The sequence below is a fragment of the Pyrgilauda ruficollis genome, unplaced genomic scaffold (genome assembly GCF_017590135.1).
Source record: "Pyrgilauda ruficollis isolate IOZ18807 unplaced genomic scaffold, ASM1759013v1 scaffold3, whole genome shotgun sequence".
Lineage (NCBI taxonomy): Eukaryota > Metazoa > Chordata > Aves > Passeriformes > Passeridae > Pyrgilauda > Pyrgilauda ruficollis.
The window spans coordinates 3351211-3372186 of record NW_024524377.1 but is presented as its reverse complement, the minus strand read 5'-3'; the positions used below and the strand labels follow the sequence as shown (position 1 = coordinate 3372186).

The 20976-nt window shown below is 39.7% G+C and overlaps 1 protein-coding gene across 1 annotated transcript in view; it reads right to left on the bottom strand.

The window, feature by feature from the left end:
• Positions 1 to 214: 214 nt before the first annotated feature.
• LOC121356598 (von Willebrand factor D and EGF domain-containing protein-like) overlaps positions 215 to 20976 on the bottom strand; it is a 169510-nt gene continuing 148748 nt past the window's right edge. Inside the window, exons 26-28 of the mRNA XM_041473234.1 lie at positions 14824 to 14919; positions 13578 to 13712; positions 215 to 455 (exon numbers count right to left, since the gene is read on the bottom strand). Of these exons, the coding sequence (XP_041329168.1) occupies positions 421 to 455; positions 13578 to 13712; positions 14824 to 14919 (266 nt within the window). The 3' untranslated portion in view covers positions 215 to 420. The remainder of the gene's footprint in view (positions 456 to 13577; positions 13713 to 14823; positions 14920 to 20976) is intronic.

The window sequence follows — 20976 nt, the reverse complement described above, 5'->3', positions numbered from 1 at the left end:
GAAATATCTCAGTAAAAGTAGGATCTAATTCATTTTTCTCTAGACTGTGGATAAGCATTCATATTTATTAAAAAATCCAAAAGAATGAGGGAATTCATCTGTGCCATCAAATTTTAATGAAAGCAGAATAACATGGCACTAAATTTTTACTGTAAAGTGGTCTGTAGCCTTGTAAAATCTTGTCAGGAGCAGTTGTGATGGTGTCACTGCAGCCGCAGATCATAAATTTGAGTCTTGCCATAGACAGGTTTGAAAATAAATGTTGGTTTATTGACATGAAAGAAAGATTTTGGCTTTTTTCTTCATTCTTCTGTGTGATTATATAAGGATAAAAGGGAGAGAACTATCCATTTCTCCACACTGCATCTTCCCAAATGAAAAACGTGCTTGGTCAGATTATCAATACCCAAATTATTGTCTTCATTGTCCTGCTGTTCTCTTCATCCTATTGAGAGCTGCAAAAAAGAAATGAGGATTCAGCTTCTTATGTGACACAGAAAAAAACAGCCTCATGCATGGAGTTTCATGTAGGATATATTATGTACAAGTGCTCAAATTATTTATTGTAGTATTTTCTTAGGAATTTATGTAATTCTGGCAAAAGCACAACCCTTTTTTTTTTTTTTTTTTCCTCCCTACACTTTTCACTTAGCTAACCAAAGGTTTTATTAACCTGGGAATGAAGAACATGTTTTTGAAAGGGCTTAAGCAGTGGAATGATGAATGGAACTGTTCCCAAAGCATGCAGGTAAAGTGCTATCACGAGCTGAGGCTGCTTTCTGCTCCATCGCCCCAACAGGAAAATAGCGATATTGCTGCAATGATTCCGCTCAGGCTCTATTATTTGCGGTGGTGCTTGACAGTTATGGAGTTGGAATTCAATTTCTTTCATCTAAAGCAGGTGCACCTTAAAAAAAAAAATAAAATCACTCTGCCACTTCTGTATAAGGCATGGAGATCGTTGGCTTCTTGCCTGAAAGCATTTCAGGGCACTTATCCCATTTTCATCCAGCAGAAGTTGTCCATGAATATCATCCCATTTGAAATACACGAGCAAATTTGCTTTATCCCAAAGCAAGATAATAGATGATATGAAAAGCTTTATTTTATGATAGTATATACATTTAACAACCTGTTCTGAAGGGCATTTTATAGAAATCTCTATTACAAAGCACATAAAGAGATTGATGTTATTTTATTATTCAGGACAAGAAGAAAGGTGTTTCTTGATATTTGATATGACAGGTTAACTTTGATATTAACATCATGTATCCAAATTTTTTTTCCCAGTTTGACTCTAAAATGCCCTTCTTGACTTTTGGATAGTGAGGTATCCAGGCACTATTTGTGACTAGTACATGGCACATTTATTTTCTATTAAAAGATTCCTACAAGTGCCTGCTGGGATTTAGATAGGTTTAGTCAGAATAAAGATTTGAGGAAAAAAAAGTTTGTAATATCTGGAAGAGTGATATATGTTTATTGAGTCCAAATAAAAAATTATGTGCATGTCTGTGTCATATTACATATTTCCATGTGTGTATATACACATTTATACTGAAATGTCTATCTGGATTTTAGGTGTGCATACTTTTATGTGGAAGTTTATATATGTATATAAAAATATATGTACATATATTCACAAATAGTCTGACCAGCAGATGTGTACAGCTTGATACTGCTTGTATTTGACTTTCCCTTTCTAATCTTCTATTATTTCCGTTTACTTGTCAAATAATTTACAAAGAGACAAGCTGGATTTTCAGAAAACTCCACAGGTGACTGACTTGTACATTGACCGATGCTGAATGCAGCTTGGATAACTTGATCACCCTTGATTTGTGGTTTAATGTCTCTTAATGTATAAATGAACTAAGTAATAGTGATGTGAAGGTCACTAGCTGTAGGATTGTCTTAATATGAGAAATAGTTTATTAAAGGCACTGTGTATTTTCAGGCTGTACTGAAATCAATAGTGTGTTTAATCTTTGGGAGGTGCTCACTGGGTTCATTCCTGGGGAATAGATCGCCAGTTACTGTTCCATTCACTGGTAAATTACAGAGTTAAAAATAACTTCTATAAGATTTACCTTTTTTTAATTATTGTTTTCTGCAACAGGCTATAGTTCTCAGTACTTTTCTGCCTTAGAATAAATATTCAGGAGACAGACAAGTTCAGCACATTAATATTTAAACTCTTATTGGGAAAATACACCATCACGATAGCTTGTAATGTAGTATTATGTACCATTTATATCTAACTAGATAACATTGTTTAGCTTAAATTAGTTCTGTTGGCTTAATTAATGCTATTACTTTAATCCATTTAGGAAGGCAAAAACAACAAGGAAAGCGTGATGGTATCAGTTTGGACAACAGATACAATATCAATTCCAACTTCCCCCAAAATTCCCTGTTGTACAAGTGATGCAGGGATTGTCTCAGCCTCTGTTGGAACTAATGCCGAAGTTTTTTACGGCGCTTCCATCGGAGACGAGGTTTGTTTAGCTGTTTTGTTTGGGTCACCCCTTGCAGCCCTGAACAAATGTGCTCTAATGGCAGGTTTGAATGTAAAAGTCAGCACCAGCATTTGTCTTCATGTCTGCCATGGAACTTGCTAAATTATCTGGATCTCTCAGAGTCAATACAAATTAAAAATACGCACAAGGTTTCTGAGAGAGTGATTGCTATTCTAGCAAGTTCATTAGCCTTCTGAGGAATGCTGTTGGCAGGCTTTGTTTAGCAGAAGTCCAAAACAAAGTAAACCAAAAATGTCACAAAATGAATTGCAAATCAATTGGCAATATAAACGTGAGAAATAGGATGTAGATGAAGAATAATTTAGGGAAATGTATATTGTTCCTCCAGGAATCTTAACTGCACTAGTGAGAACAATGCTAAAGATTACAGCAGAGAATGGGGAATAACTTGATTAAACAAATATGGGCCATCCAGCTTTTCCAAATACACTGGCAAAACCAGACTCCAGGCACTATTTAGTTTGTGGGGGGGAAAAAAAGGGTTCTTCAGTGAGGACTTTTATTTTTTTTCCCCTGTTCTCTGCTTCTATTCACATCAGACAATTTGATTGGACCTGTGACATTTTCAGTATTTCCACAGTAAATAATTCTTGCTCTGCAGATGCTAGGTGCAAAGAAAAGAAAAAGGACAGGGAGGATGGAACTAGGTGATCTTTAAGGTCCCTTCCAAGCTGAACCATTCTGTGAGTCCATGATTCTATTTCCTTAGTGGTTTCAGTCTTGTACTCTGAAAAATAAATGCTCTAATGAATATTTCACTCTAATTTTATGAGAATAATTTGAAGACCAAAAATTAAGTTTAAAGGAGGAAATCAGTGTCCTAAACTGGATAAGAAGCAATTACCTTGCATTCTTTTCCCCAGTTAAGTTCAGGTGCAGTCACCTAGAGCATCCCTTGTCAGCTGCTGCTGAAGGGAGGGAAGAGGCTGCTCCTTTCCAATTTAATCCAGGTTTCTTTGAGGAATTTTACATGTCACTGCTACTGTATTGTTCCCATTATTCGAAGATTCACAACAGAAACAGAGCAAAGCCTGAGTTTTAACTCCCATAGCAAAATGCAGTAGTAAATCCAGCAGGGGGGAGAGAAGGTTGCTGGTGACACAGGCAAGGCTGATGTGCTCAGTGCCTCTTCTTCCCTCTTCACAGAAAGGTTAAATGTGACAAAAGGTTTGACTTGATCAGAATTAGAAAGGCAACATGAATGCAAGAATAGGGAAGGAACTGCATATTTAGATTCAGAAAAGTCTGATTTAAGGTCTGTTTACAAGGTTAAATGGCTGGGCAATAACTGGAATTTGCATTTATGGCACGCTGTCTGCTGAGTATTAACTCCCCATATGGAACATCTCAGCAAACAAGAGGGTCTTTGCATGAAGCAGCTTTTCCAGGTCAAGAGATCCTCAGAGTTACCCCAGCATATTTAAAGATGCAGTTTCTAAACCAGCAGTGATTTGCTTTGAGAGCTCCCAAAGGGTATAAATAGTCCCAATAGGCACAGTGCATGTCTTTAGAGGAGGAAAAAAGAAGAAAAAAAAAGCAAGGGAATGTCAGCCAAGATTCAGACTAAGTTGGTGTCTGGGGAGATGCTAACATAAATTTTTAAACAATCAATTTATAAGCTCCTCAAGCTTAGTGAGGGAGGAAGTCACTCTGCCCACAAGAACAGATGTTTTTCACTTTAGGGAGACTTCTGATATGACTCAGACAGTCATAACAGTAACTGATTCATAATAAATCAGTAAGGAGCAAGGCCTGTTTGAGAAAAAATTATTCCTTGGTAATGTTATCAATAGTCTGTAGGTCCTGATTTTTCTGCTATTCACCACTTTCCTTAAAGGCAATGAAGTGTCACATTCTTGAACAATGTCACACTCTGAGGCAGTGCAAGCAGGCTTAGAATTAAAAATCTTTTTGATAAATGAGTGAAACAGCTTGAAATCCATAAAACAAAATTAAGTAAAGAGGATAAAGTTGGTGCTTTCAGAGGAAAAATCAACTGCACCAATGCCAAATGGGAAAGGAAATAAGTGCTAAAGTGTCAGGGCTGTGGGAAAGACAGGACTTATGCAGGGCTGTGGCAGAAAAAACGTAAATCTTTTTCTTTAAATGTATTAATCAGAGACAGGAGCCATTGGGGAGGCAGCTGCTGGGGGCTGGACTCAGCCACAGCACGCCAGGAAGGACATGGGGAAACTGGAGTTTGGACAGAGAACAGGGTTTGCAACTTGATGGGTTTGGCTCAGGAATATGGGATAAAATCAGGCAGCAGAGACTTGAGTTTCTTTCAGACATGGAAATGCTGCCACTGAGACCCGAGGTAACTTTTCCCTGTGCTCACCAGAAGTATCAATTTTACTCACAGCAGACTTTATGGTCAGTGTTAGGAAAGTCAAAACTGTGCCTAATACTAATCATGTAGTTAAACACTTGAACAATGACTGTGAGGTTTCCATGACTGACAGGCTTGGAGAAGTTGATTAAAGCTTATACAGATTGGATTGGGTGCAATGAACAGTCTGATAAATTAACTTTTGGGATGCTTATCATCCCAAGTTTTTTACAGAAATGTGGGTATGTGTAAAGTTTACTATAATCCAGGCTGGTAAGTTAGCTTTTCATTTCCACATCTCTCATAGTTTTGACTTTTTGGAGGAGTAGCTCATTTGCTTTCATATAACATAAGCCATGTAATTTATATCAGACACCACGAAATCCATAATTTTAATTACTAACTGAATTTAGCTTTCAGCAAGGCTCACAGATTGGAGGAAACCTGTTAAGTCCCTTTTATTCAGAACATTTCCTTCTTCACATCAGAGCAATACATGTCCATATCAGAACAGCCAATCAGGATTTCTGCAGAATAAGCCCTGAAACTGAAGAGTGCTTCAAACAGTCTTAAAAACTGTGAGAGTTGTGAGATCATTCCTAGAGAGACATATGTGTTTGTATGTGTCACTGGTCACTTGGCATTTTGGACATACATAATTTGCAAAGTCTTTTTCTACTTTCTTTTTCTGTCAGGACTGATTTATGGTGTAATAGTTTATTCATGTGGAAAAGGAAGCTAGATTTCTAAAATTATTATTATTTAATATTTTCTTCTAAGTGTGATAGACTTCCACTTCATTTGTGAAATGACAAATATCCTACTTTGCACAGTCACAATCCTAGGATTAGGATTCTACCCTAAAGGATAGAATAATCCTTTAAAGCAGTCCTGGTAATCTTGGTCTGATGGATCCAAAAGGTCAACTCTTGACCTAGCAAGGGAAGTCTCCTGAATGGAAGTACCTGCCGAGAGTAATTCCAGTTTATCTTGGAATATCTCTGCCTTCATTTAGACTTCTTCTGGTAATTATTTGAGAAAATGTGCACCTTACTCTCCTAGGCTATGGCCAATCTGTTAAATAGGTTTTTTTATGTATAGAAAATTACATCACTTGCTCATCTTATCTACATCAGATGATTTCAGTATTGATGTAGGAAATGTAGTTTATTAGGAGAATGTACTGTTAAAAAAATCTATACAGAAATTTAATTGTGATATTAAATTCTAATTATCGTTAACAAAATTAAGTGACTATTTGAATAGAGTTTCATGCTTTCTCTTAATGTGTTATGTAATTGAAATGAAAATACATTGATTTTTGCCCCTGGCCTTCCAGTACAGGTAAATGATGGGGCAGCCTCCTGTTTGGAGAGCTGGAGATTGGGCCAGCCAGGACATCTGACAGGAGTTGTGTTTTGGTATGGGAAATGACTGTGGCTGAAAAAACCCCATGGTGTGATGGCCAGGTCAGGCCCAGCTGCCAGATGTGCAATAGCCTTGTAAACCATTCTGGTAGTCAGGCATGTCTGACTGAGAGTAAGGCATAAAAAAGGGGGGAAAAGTTATCTAGAACTTGATTATTGGCCTAGTTTGCAGCTGAGCAGCCTTTCAAATATTCTGTAACCTTATTTACATCTTCCATAGGGTTAACAAGGCTTTATTCATTTACCTGTGAGCTATTTCAGTTACATCTGGTTATTTTTGTTGTTACCACAAGGATCAGTGGCTTTGGGCATTACCTTCTCACATGCTGACACAGCACAGCCACTTCTTCATTTGGACTGATGCACCTGCTCCCAAATTGACAGTTTTGCCACAAATGAGAGAAAAAATTCTTTAGAAATGCACTTATTCTAAGTTTCATAATCAGGATATGAATATTTGAAGATACTGAAAATTCAAGATGGCTTGTCATAGGCTTCTCACTCCTCTGTGTCTCTTATGTTTACAATTTTTAGTTTTTCCTTTTGTTCCCAATGATGGGGGAAAAGAGAAGACCGACAAAATAATGATCTTGGCTCAGCTGGAAATGGATCAGTACAAGCCCTAATTTTGAAAGCCAGGATGCATTCTGGACATTGATGGTCGGGCAAGATTTGTGCCAAAATTGATTCTTTTGTTCCAATTAAAATAAAAAAACAGCTGTTAAAAGAGCTGACCTCTAGCTGAGATGAAAGAATATGTACTCCCAAAGGTGATTCTGTTACAACAAATAAATAAATGGGAGAATTTGGTGAACTTCACACTTTACACCTCTGGAAATCAAAGAACATGTGATTTCATGGTCATAGAGAATTAGTAATGATCTACTTATCCCAAGGGGAAAAAAACCAGAGAAATGTTTTATCTAGAGCACTACATTTATAAAGGCCCATCAATTTGGAGATATTCTGTTCATAAAAGAATCAGTGTTCTATTATTTTTTAAAAGAGAAAAAAGCAATTAGTCAAATTTCAGCTGGTTTTTCATCCTCATTAGCAATTTCCATTGTTATGACATTGTTTTGTCATGGAGGAAAAAGAACAGCCAATTCAGAGGGCACCAATTCAAGAAGAACACACATCACAGTATTTTAATTAGATCTCCTGAGCTAAACCTTCTATAAATATTGCCAGAATATTGTATCCTAGTTTCAGGCAGTCAAACTAAATGCCTTAAACACTGGTCAGATGTGACTCAACAAATGGTTTCTTACATTTTCTTGTGTGGCAGAGGAGTACAGGAAGCTGCCAACCATGCACCATTAAGACAGAGCTGAAAATAAAGTAGACACATGTCTGTGACCAATCTCCTTCATGATGGAGCAGGGTGTTCCATCAGGTTTAAAGGAACTTGCTGTATTCTTGTGAGCTTTTTTCTTTTTCCTACAGGAGATCAGCTTAAAAAAATTAAGGGGCTGAAGGATCAAATTCCACAATTTTAGTTTGTTGCACTTAGGTTCTGATTCTGCCTCAGATTTAAGTTTGTGCCAAGTCTTTGTGTTGAGATCTGAAGTCTCAGACATAGACCAGGGCAAACTTTTTTAGGAAACACATTGTAGGATTCTAAGGCATCCAAAAGTGATTCTCAGTGTTATAATAATTGTAATAGTGACCTTGGCATCATGGAATGACCTGGAATTTGTATTGGGTTAGTTCTGTCAGGTTATTATGCCAATGAGGAGGCTGAGGTTTTGACAGAGTGAGGAATGTTAAAATCTAAATATCTCTAACAAACTTCACAGCCTTGGGGCAGTGAAGCAAAGAACCAGGCTTGCTGCCACTCTACACATCTTAAAGAGGAGAGACTGTAACCAGCTTGGCAAAAGAGTGTTTTTATGATCAGGTAGTGAGAGCTCATGCTGTGTCAAAAGCACTGCCTCAGAGCATGTCCAGAATAAGAGCACACACAGACCTGCATGTGCTGGTGCCCTTCAGGTGCTCCTTTGGGAAAAGCCAGCTGTGCCAGTGGCTGTGTGCTGCAGGACTCCACTGACCTCGTAGACTTGCTTCCCTGGTCTAAGAGCTTGTTGATGTATCCCTGCCACTTTGAAAAGGCAAAAGTGCTGTTTCCTTGAAACAAATTTTAAGGAGGAAACTTGGTTTTGTTGGGTGTCTGTTGCAAAAATCTCCTTAAGATAGAGGATAGTGAACTGCAAAGCTCAGAACTTCTCCTTTTTCTGAAAGGGCAGGGGCAAGTTTGAATTCTGGGTGTGGAGGGGGCAGAGGAGGAATGAAATCACACTCAAGCTAGAACAGGAAGCTTATCATCTCTGGAGTGCTACTCCAGCTCCTCCAGGAACCTTGAAAAGACAGATTTACAATTGGAAAATTCTTAGAGTTTGGCTCACTGGGACAGAACCATTTCCCAACAGGGAGTGCATTGTCAGCAGAAAAGGCTCCTTGTGCCCAAGCAAGTTTTGTTCCACTGTATGGCAGGCAGGAAGAGAGAGACCTGTGTGTGTTAATATTATTAGAGGAAGAATTGTGTATATTTCTGTTATTTGTTTGATATGAATGGAGAAAAATGGAAGCTGATATTCCTTTCATCTTGGTAGCAGATGAAATAGGAACAGGTAATGCAAAGAGAAGTGGATTTTCTGCAGATCCCTATAGCATCTGAGGGTGTTCTGGTACACATGGGCATTAGATGAGGTACTAGAATTTTGTTTTCTCTGTGGTTTCCTTGATTCTCAGTATGTGAAAATAAATTTTAAAAAGCGAAAATATTTCCTCCTTTTTTCATCCTTTTCTTCCTATCTCTCCCTGTTCACCCCCAGCTTCTTTCTGTAGTGCTCAGAAAAACAAGAGCTCAGTTAGGAGAAAAGTTCAAAACATTTTGGAGGAAAATTGGAATTGACATCACAGAGGATAATAACAGAGCTGAAGTTCAAATGAATATTTCATAAATGTATTTACAAGGGATGCTAAGCCACTAAACACTAAAAATGACACCAGCTATGTATGCATTATACTGTACACATTCAGCAAAGTCATTTAACAGGCTAAGCTTATGTTAAAATTATAATCAATAAATGCCAATTACAGAAAGAGTTTTATCCCTGCATGTTAAAAGAATAGAGCTATAATTTGCATGCAAACGACATTCTTTTCAAAATTATTTGCTTTTTTAAGGTTTGGAAGGGTTACAGAGGAAAGCTTGAGGAAATCCTGCCCAGGATGTTGTTCAAGGCAGAGAGAGAGAATGGGAAGAATATTGAGGAAATTATAAGGCCATAAGCTTGACACTTATAACATGCAAATAAAGAGAAGTTATTCTGAAGGGCAATGAGAAGCCAGTATGGGTTCAATAATATTAGAACAGAAGACAGCAGCATGAATTTTAATGACGAACATCCTTCACAACTATAACCTTCTTATACTTTATAATTAATTGTTAGAATTATACCTTGATCCTGCATTCAGAGCCTCAGACAACAGGCCTGTACCCCTGGCCAGAAGCCTTCTGACTTTACTGAGCTGTGTTTTGGGTGTGTCTGTCAGAGTGATCAGGTTCTGCTGCCAGATGTTCAATTTTTTGCCCCAATGTTTCTTTCTGAGCCCAAGAAAAAGAGAGATGTGAGTTACCAGCACAGGAAGCAAGGGGAACCCTCAGGCATGGATCTTTAAACTGGCGTCTAATATGGAACAGGAATGAAATCACTGATGGGAAAACACGGTGACCCCGGCATACTGTTTCTTTCTTTTCAGAAAGGCAAGTTTTTTGGATACTTTTGCAGCCATGGGAGCAAAAAACAGAGTCAGACAGAAAAGCTTCTAATGGAAGAGCCCTCCTCTATAAAGCTGCTCTTTTCTATAGTTGAGACACGTTGAATATTTCAAATTACTTTTTTTAACCTGTTTTTCCAAAAGGTTATTTCCCTACATTTGCAGTACAGTCTGAAAATTGACCATTATTCCTTAAACTATACCCCTCAAAGTCACAGATATTTATCAAGGATAACGTGTGTATTCCCCCATACACCTTATTTGTTGGGACAAATGACCTATTTTATCGATTCTCTTTCAGAAGCCATTCTGTTCAGTTACAGATGAGTGGGGAAGAAAACTACTCTTTTGACTGACCTCTTTATTTACAGTCTGATAAAGGAGGACTATTGTGCTTTATCCATTATCAATGTCTACTGAAAGTCTCTTTTGCTCTTGCCAAGTTCTCTAGTTACAGCCAGGGACCTGTGAAACTGTAAATAAACCTTCCTGCACAGATGTCTCTGGAATGTCATTGTGAGTTTGACTGATTTTAGCATTAAGAAATCATAATTCACTGCATGACATGGACATGCAATTTCATTGTGCATCGTTGCAAAAGAGGCAGAGTTTTTGCCTGTGTGATTGCATCTCCAAAATGTAGCAGACCTGCTCCAAATTAGTTATAAGCTCCTTGTTACCTCTGATATTACAGCCCATTCTAGCTCTCTGAGGCATTTTCAAAATATTTTAGACACAAAGTTATTCTGCCTTAGACATTGCCAATCTTCATTGCAGTAGAATGGAAAGTCTACTCTAGGATACTGTCAGTGGGTTTGTCTGCTGAAAGTTGAAGTCTTTTGGGTTATCACTTGTGGTAGAAATCTGTGTCTTTGTTCCTGGTGAAAGGTGATAAGAAAACCTGAGACATCAGTATCTGAGGTTGTAAACAGTTAAATTATTAGAGACCTAAAAGTAGAGAATGTTTTGTCTTTTTTTGTTTTAGTAGAAGGCTGAAGAAAGAAAGTGTTTAGAGAGGAATTATTGTGACAGCTGCTGCCTCCAAACATCTTGAATGGTCCATGTGGGCTCAGGCCTTTGTGAGTTAGAAACTGAACAGATGGAGGTGCTCTGGGACTCTTATTAAAGATAAATCAAAAAGTAGATGTCCAAGATGATTTCCTAGTATTTGTCCATTGTTCCTTGCATTGGCTTAAGGACCTACTCTGGCTATCTCAGTACAAAGTACTGCAACAACCTGTTCCGTCTGGGAAATGTCCAGAAAATGGTAGTGGAAGTCTCTGCATATCCTGTGGTTTAGTCACCCTCCTCAATGTGTCAGGAAGTCAGGCAGGAAAAAATGAGGTTTGGTGTGTAGATGAAACCTGTATCTGCATTTCCATCACCACCATCCTGATAAGGACAGTTGAGTGAAGTCACAGGCTGAAAACAAAGAATGAAGCTGGGATTATCTAATTATCTCCTGCCCTTGAAAAAGCCCCTGATAAAAAATCCTGCCCTAATGGATTCTGGATTACAGAGTGGTTGTTGAAAACACCTATCCTCTGAATTGTTACTTGTAGAGTGAGATGAAATATTTGCATTATGAAGTGGAAATTATTGAGATTAACAAAATGGAATCAATTGAGATGAATAATTTGAAAACATAGAAATAATACATATTATGAATCAAAATATTCAATATAGTGTAAAACCCTGTAGTTTTGATTTAATGTTATAGAATAAACAAATATAAATATGATATAATATTTTCATATAATGTAGCAGCTACTACTTTATCATCTTACAATGTGAATATTTTGCTCCATTGTTGAGTTTAATAGCCAAAGTCTGTGGTTAAAGTGGTGCAAATCTAGGTTGAATTCAGCCTTGCTGATGTTACAGTGGAATTTGGGAATGCACATCCAAGCAAGACCTGGGTGCTGTGCTCAGGGAAACCTCAGGAGCTTAAATGTGACAAAGCAGTTTTGCACAGGGGAGTGGAGTGATGAACCAAAGAGCTCCTTGCCAGAAGCTGACAGGTTCTGGCAGAGCCTGTGGGTTTGGCCCAGTGTCCCTGTGCTGCTGGGAGATGGGACAGAGGCCAAAGCAGTAAAAGAGCAACAAAACCAGTGACCAGAGGTTGGTTTCAGCCCTCTGTGCTGCTGCAGCCTCTGCCAGAGCTCAGGAGAAGGTGAGCAAGGGAGGCAATCAGGAGGCTTCTCATGTTTAGACAGATAAATACATTTGTTCCATTGAGTCCAGGGTTTGAGGGAATAGCCTCCCATTAAAACATGAAACATGACTTACTTTCAGGGTTACACTTCATACTAACATCTGTGAGGATGAAGGCTTTCCTGTTCCTCTGCTTTGCCCCTGCCTCGCTGAGAATACCCTGGAGCAGCATTGTAAGACCTCACCATCTGCTCTCTGACAATAGTCTACTCTCCTCTTTAAAAAAGCACAAATTTGGGGTTGCTGTGGGACCTGGGAGTTTCAGCCAGACCCTTCTGGACAAAAAAAAAAAAAAAAAGATTTAACCTCCCACTACAGGAAGAAATAATAAAATCAGAATGACTAGCAGGTGAAGGGATTTGGAGCAAAGTTTCAAAGGTTAGATAAATCTATAAAAAATTACCTGGCTTGTGTGCCTGCATAGGACAGCAGAAATTGTTAATGCTAGTCCTACTTGCCTTTCACAGGAACAAGCACGATTTGTTTATTTATTTTATAAACTGAGTCAAGAATATGCCATCAATAACTTTAAACATTCCCATGTTTGAACTAGAAGACAGCTGGCACAAAGAAACAATTACACAGCCATTGGGAGTTAGCTGACAGAAGATTTCCATAAGTAATTATGCTCTGTGAGTGTGAGGGAAAGGAAGATAAAGGAGATAATGCCCTTTACAGGGGATAATGCCTTGATATTTTCCTCATACCCTTCTGCTGTAAAGCTAATGGCAGCCACAAGCTGAAGTGACCCTGGATGTAATTGGCAATAACAGATCTCTTCCCATTCCAGCTCTCCCAACCCCCCCAAATGCAAATACTAAAAGCCACCTTGGTCAGTCTGAACAAGTAGAATTTACAGGGTCAGGCTCTGAGGTTAGCAGACACACAGAATTTCTGTGCTTAATGCCACTTGGGTATAGAGAATGGGTACTCCATTTCCTTTTCTCCTTGACCTCTCCTTTTTACCTTGTATTTCAAATTATTTAATTTAAAAAGTACTTATTTTGTCTGACAGGTTGATGTCAGCATCCATGTGAGAAAAAAGATGAGTCAGGCCTCTTATGTTGAGTCTAGAAATGTCTTTGAAAGTACCAGTTTCACTGGCAGCTTAGGACAGTTCTGACAAATAAGAGGAAGAATTTAGGTGCTAATCATGTTATGGTTGACTTTTACACGTAATAGAATCATGGAATCTTTTAGGCTGGAAAAGACCTTTAAGATGATTGAGTTCAGGCATAAACCTGACAGAATACACACAGAGGAGAAAATGCAATGTGTAAAAACCTGAGGCGTTACAAAACTGCAGGAATGAGGAGCACTCACGGGTCTGGCAGAACGTTCCCACCCATCCTCTGGAGCACTGGCAGACGTTGGGACCCACACACTCCCCTCCATGGAGACACCTCTGCAGGCAAACAGCTGGACAGGGACAGGAAACTAGTGAGAGGATGGATGTGATGTACCTGTGTGCTCAACAGCTGGCTGAGAGGTGACCTTAGGCTTTATTCCATGCGGCCAACTTCCAAAGGAATGGGTGTGTTCTGTTCATCCCATCATCAGTATGATGATCAGCATTCTTTGATATTTTCTTCTTAAGAAATTTATCTCTGATAACTGTCTGCTGGGAGACTTGGCATTTCTAATGCTTAGCTCATCATCAGCTAAGAATAATCTCTCTATGATACATTCATGTGCTACATATTCTATGTAAAAAACAAATATTTTCATAGAAAAGTTTGATATGTTTATTATAGATATTTTTTGTTCAGAGATCCTGAAAGAGTGAGTGTATGATCTGTGTATATGTATGAGACCCTTCCTTCCTTCAGCAGTTCTGAATAAATTATTAATATTATAAATTCAAGCCACTGGTTCTGAAATCATATTTACTAGCAGGACCTAAAGGGTAAAAAGCCAATATTTTAATCTGGTTTACATACAGTATGTCATCTTGATTATAAATTTATTCAATTTATCTGTCAACTTCATGGTAATGAATAGCCATGTATGGAAAAATATTCCTTGAAAATATTTTAGGGTGAGAAGTTTTTTTTTTTTAATTACATTTTTATGTAACTGTAGTCAGAGTTACAGAGTAAGAACACGTCATTCTCCAAATTATGCACCGATGACCTTGAGAGTACATCAGTTTGGGAAGCTTTATAGCAGGCTTTAGATAGTTCTGTACTTTGAAATACATGACATTTCTCTGCAGAATATAACAAAATATGTGAAGCTGTTAAAACATAAAATCAATGCTTCAAGTTTAATACTGTAAAAATGAATTTCCATAACAAGATGTATAACAGAGCTGCATGAAGCAGAACCAGGGTTCCCCCACACAGCTTTTTCTCCTCTGCAGGCATCAAGTGTTTACAGCATTTTGTAACACCTGTACTTAAAACTGTTATTTCTTCAAACTGCTGAAGTGGCAAAACAGATTCTGTGCTGGTTTTTAGTATTAAAAGATTGCAGATTGCTGTTGAGTGCGCTAATGAATATAAACTTGGATGGGAGCGGAGGTGCTTACGTTTGCTGCAGTGCTTTCCCCTCCAGCCAGACGGGCAGTCACAGACATTGGGGTGGACACATCTCCCCCCGTTCATGCACGTGGGCTCACAGACACCTGCAGGAACACAACAAAGGAAGAACGTGGGGGCTGGGAAGTGAGGGAAGACTTTAGTGCAGGATCACTTACTTCCTTGCAGAGGTTAGTTGGCTTGTAATTAAAAACCAGAAAAGCGGTTTGGAATTGAGAGTCTGAAACGCAGAGGCTTGATAGGTCCCAGAAATCTTTATGGGAAATGCTGTGTCATGTGGAAACTTTTTGGCTGAAGCTCTGGTAAGAGCTGCCTCACCAGAGCAGAGAGGCTGATTACAAAGATTCTCAGAAAAGCAAGAGGACAAGCCAAAGATTGGTAGAGCTTTCACTTCCATATGGGAAGACTCCTCCTTCATGTTCTTAGATGTTCATTTGGGTAAGAAAGGCCTTGATGAGTATGGATTGTTTTCACACAGTTTTGGGTGTGATTTTGCATTCAGCCAAGCATAAATCCTAAATATCTATTCTTCCATTGGCCTTTTGAACCATCACTTGTTAAAATACTTACCTTTTTACTTTATTCTTTTGTACAAATAAGATGTGAGAGCTGAGTTGTTCTTTCAAACACAAGAAGCCAGATGTGTTTTTTGTTGACTTCATGAAAAAATTGAATAGCTAGTTTTTGTGTCTTTGATTAAGCTGTACTTACCAATGTTGCTTTAGAACCTCTAGCATTAAAATCTCACATTTCTGGGAGGTCACACATCTGCAATCCCAACTTGCTTTGATGTAGGGAGATGCCATAGGCAGGTACCCAAATTCCTCCCGTCCTGTCTCTCCCTGCCTATTAAGGTAAGCGCAGGAAGCACCCATCAGAGGCTGGGTTATTCAGAAACATGGCAGTGCCAGTATGGTGAGAGTGGGAATGATTTGCATTTTACATGGAAGGAGGCATTGGATAATTGGGTGGAGTACAAAAAGCCGTGTAACACAGCGAGTGGCTGCACTGGGCTAGGAGAGCCAAGTCAGGAGGAGCTTGGCAGTGAAGGTGTGAGAACGCATTTGTGCCCAAAGGCTCCTGCCGTGTCCAAAGCTTTGTACGCACAGTGGAGCTGGCAGTGACCCCTTCCCACCCGTGGTAACTGGTGTTGTTCCTCCCTGCCTGCAGGGATGGGTGGCCGTGGGACACCCAGCTCCTCTCAGCAGAGCAGGGGACTCGAGGGGCTGGCAGCTAAAACACAGCAGTGCCTCCATCAGCCCCGAGGCTGTGCTGCCTTTTTGCACATCAGTGACTGTTAGTGCTGCAGCAACCCTGACTGTGGAGCTGTCACTGCACACTGGGCTCTGAATGACCACAGTCCCCCCTCAGACCTCTGCTGTAGGAGGTGGAATCCTGACAGAGCCTCAAAATAGGGATGATTACTAAAAGATGGCATGCAAAAATGCAGCAACTTTTATTTGATGGGAGAATAACCTTTTGTTCCTCTCCCGGGTATGATCAGGCATTTTTAAGAAGATAGATTTAGGTTCCCTAATTATTCCTGTGATGTAGTGAAATATTGCTTTTGTAGCACTTTGTGTGCTGGTCTCTCCCTTCAGCCCAGATGCTGCTGCACTGGCAGCTTTTGGAGCTGTATTGCTGCTCTTGCTTGGCTGCTACATTTGCATTTCATTCTGTGCCAAGCCTCCTGGATCCCTCAGCATCCTGACCTGCCCTTAGGCAGGGCAGGCATGGCCGTGATTATCGGGGCTGCTTGGACCCCAGCCCTCAAACTGTCATCCTCCATTTCCTTCTTTCTCCACCTCTCCTGATCCATGCTGGAATCTTGGCCTCTGCTTACTCAGGCTAACAGGGATCTACAGTTCTTGCTGAGCTCTTAAGAAATGCTGCAACCACTGGTTCAAACCTACATGAGTTCAAAGGGTCATGGCCTCCATAACTCTGAAATAATTTAATCTCTTATTTTCCCTCTTCTTTTTTCTCTCCCCTTTGATCTCACACCTCCAATAAGAGATTTTTGATCCACAATCTTGGATCAATTCAAATTTCAATTATACAACAGCTTAGACATTCAGAATTTAGAAAAGATGAGCCCAAACCATGAAGTTTGGTTCTAGATTTAAAATCACTTGGTGCTTTTTGATATTCATGGACCATGATCTCCCCAGCACTAACCTGTTCTCCTAAAATCAGTTGAAAACATACAGATTTTGTTTTGAAATAGTCTGAAACTTGGACAATATCTTCCCACTACCTCTTAGAAAGTGAAGTCAAGAAAAGGTATTGAGGACAGCAGCACTTGTTCAGATGGATATTTCACCTTTTTTTCTTTCTTTTATTGCTTACATTTTCTGTATATTTTTAACCTTACACATTTTAACCTTACACATTTTTAACCTTAATCACATTCCTATTGTTTTGGGTGTTTTTTTTTTTTTTGTACTGACAGCAGACCCAGCTGCAGAGAGTCAAATTTTTAATTCAGCAATGGTTTCAGCAACAGGTGAGGTCCAGTCTTGATCTGAATAAAAAACATAAGTTCAAACTGACTTTCAACTTTTCATTTCTACCTCTTTTTTTGTTCAGTTGCCTTACAAATGACCAAGTAGCTATGAAAATATAGCATGAACTGCCTTTATTACTTATGGCATCTCTGACTCCAGTGATAAATCCGAAGGAGTTCAATTCAAAGTGAACTGAGGGTTCAGGTCAGTACCAAACCTGTTCTGAACTGGAGCAGCACTTCTGCCTCCCTGCCCTCTGGGGAAGAAATTCTCTTTTTGCCAAGGAATTCACAAGCACCTTTAGGTAAATGAATGCAGTGTTATCTCTCCCCTTTTCCTTCCTGACATCTCCACCTTGTCCTCCCTTTCTTTAACTTTCTTAAATACAACTCCATCTCAATACCCATCAGGCAGACTTCAACATTTGTTAATGATAACTAGTTTGGATCCTTTCTGGTCCCACTCCTTGGCCTCTGTGGAGGAGTTCCAATTTCAAAATAGCAAACAAAAATGCTAGAGCGTCTCACAGGAAAACGAAATAAATTATCAGACACTAGGAGAGCAAATCAAATTATTGCAATCCTCCCAGGTACTAGCATGACTTTGAAAAGACTCACTTATATTTTTTTTGCCCTCCTCTTAAGAAAGCCGTGGCACCTTGACCCAGAGACAGCAGGGGTTTGATAAGTTTTCCATCTCTCTTGGGGACTAGCCCTAATGCCATGGATATAAACAGATTTGTGTCTTCCCTTTGTTGCAGTCAGGCAGGATGAATCACTGGGATAGGGGCTGTCCACAAGTTCTGGGTGCAGGCTTGCTGGCAGTCAGTGCTTATCACCAAAGCCTTCATCATTCCCCTGCTGCCAGTGCTGACATCTCCACGCTCTTCAGCAAAGCACAGAATTTCATTTGCAATGGTGTTTCTCAAGCCTGTAACGTGCCACAATTCTGTAAGGCCACCACTTACAGCTTGGAACCACTTCCATGATCTTCTGCTTCCCTGAACGGTGGGTCAGATAAGGTGAGCCATGCTGAAGGTGGTGGTGCAGGTTGAAGGAGCAGTGTGGTTCTGTGCTGTATGTCAGAGGAGGGGTGGTTCTGATAAGGCAACAAGCAGCTGTAGGTGTTAAGATAAAACACAGGTGTTGCACAGAGCACCACATAAAACAGGCACACTCCTCCCACACACTAAAAGGCATTCACAGCTTGCTGAGTTTTCTGTTTAATGCAGCAGCTATTTCTCTTTGATGGCTTTAATGCATTTTGACCTTACAATCACTTAAAATTTCCTGTGACCCTTTTCATGGCTTATCCCCTCTAGGCTCACTTGACCCAGTGAAGTGCTTCTTGAAACTCTTTTATCGACCTCCATGAAGCTCCATACCAAACTCTTCAGCCCTAAAATCTCGAAGGTATTCAGACCTTCTGCTTTGTCAGCCAAAGAGAGGAATTTGCCTGCAAAATAAATATTTCTGGCTTACTAAAACCACTCAACACCTGAAATGTTGTGCTTGAAGTGAACCCTATTCTTCTGGTGTGAGTAGCACCAGCCATGGACACCCACAGTGTCAGTGACTTCTGCTGCCTGCCTTTGTTCCCATTGATCTGCAGCAACATTCCTACTAAAATATAAACAGTATTAAGCAAATTATCTGTTGTGTAAAACCAGATGGGACTGGGGGCAAAGTTAAGCACTGGACATGCTTTGCTGGGTGAAGGGTCACACTATTAACCAGCAGTATCTGCTGGCCAAATACGGAGATTATAAACAGCCAGGCATGTCCTCCAGACCTCCAGATAATGCTTCTGTGCATTATCAAAAACTTTCCTAGTTTAACCTAAGCCACCTTTAGACAAAAGAACCTCATTACACCATTTCTCACTAGAAGGAGATAATAAGTAGTGAAAAGCTTTTAATTTTGCTGAAATAAGACATATCACCCCCCCCATGAAGTAAAAAAAAAAAAAAAAAGAGGTGGAATATTACACCATGGCTCTGAAATCTTAGAAGAAAGAGATCTTCTGCAATGTTTTAGCAACTGAAACATCCTTGTCCTTTCCTGGCCATGAGATTGCAGAGACTATTTCTTTCTGAATCAAAATTACCTGTCATCAGGCATCCTGAGCCAAGGCTCTGATGAGGAGACAGTGAATCAGGCTGCAGTGCTGATTAGAAGACGTAGTTTTCAAAATAGCTTTTCTTTCCGTTTTTTTTTTTTTCTTTTTCTTTTTTTCTGTGTGGGAGCTAAGCAAATTGACCTGCTTCTGTGTGCCTCCTGCCTTTGGAAGGAAGAGTGAAAATAGCCTCAAGCAGTAACATCTGTGTGGGCCAGCTAAGGCAATGCATCAGGCTGTATCTTGCTGACAAAGAACACAGAAGTGCAGCCAAAAGATCACCTACTGGTAGATACTTCAGCTTATCCCTTAAGTCACCATCCCTGTGCTGACATTTCTGGGTGATTCACAGGCACTGCTTTTATTTCTGGCTGGTGTTGGTTTTGAACTGATGACTTCTCTGTGGGTCCAGTGCATATTTCAACTTGTTCTACTGCTCTTCTGTGGAGCAGGGAGCTTGATCAGTCTCAGGTTTTCTTTTTCTATGGGTACATGTTGTTTTAATGTTTGTTTCCTCCTTGCTGCTTAGTGGTTACCTTGATTTGGTGTGACATTCTCAAAAGCAAAGAGCTGTAGCTGGGGAGATACAACCCAGTATGGACACAGAGCACGGGGCAGATTTAAAAATATCACTGACTGCTCTTGTTAGGAAATGCAGCTGACAGAACTCGAGCTGTGCACAAAAATGAAGCCAGTAAATGTGAAAGAAGTGGATTTTGTGCTAAAGCTGGCACTTCTGGCCCTTTCAAGTGTTTGTAGGTAAAATAGATCACCTATTGATAAAACAAAATGAACATGGAAAGGCTCTGTGCCAGGAATGGCATGATCATGACACTGTGGGGATGTTGCTGGTCCTTCTCACAGGACACAAACTGGAAGGTCACACCAGCAGTTTCACAAAATAGCACAGTTCAATTGTTCCACTGGAGGAAGGCTCTCCATCTCTCTGGGTGCATTATGCACCCAAGCAGCACTGCTCAGATGAAACATTATCCTGACTGCAGAAAGGGAACAGCTCTTTGGATTCTTCTAGGCTCCAAATAAAGATTTCATCTCGCTGAGTGATTTTCAATCCTTTAAAATAAAAAATAAGAAACAAGAAAAAAAAAAATCCCCAAATGGGTGTGCTGTGGCCAAAAAAAAATGTTTCTAACAAAGGACACCATTGTTTGGATTCTACTGGCAGAAACTAGTGGAGGTAGAAAAATGTCATTCACCCTTTAGAGGGTATAACTGATGCTCAACAGATCATTAGTGAGATGGATGTACCAATATCTCTGCTGCTGTGAAGGTCCCAAATGCACACAGCTCTGAAAAACACGTTATGGATTCGGGACACCAGCAATTTCCAGTCCCCTTTTTCTGCTTCCAAGGGCAGTGAGGAAATAGTTTTGCCCATGTTGAGTTTTAGGCATATATGTTCTCCCACAGCTTGATTTTATCTGAAATTCCTCATCTGTGTTGATTTGGGTTTGTAAATAAACAACTTTCTCTGCAAGCTCTACCTGAGTAACCTCAAAT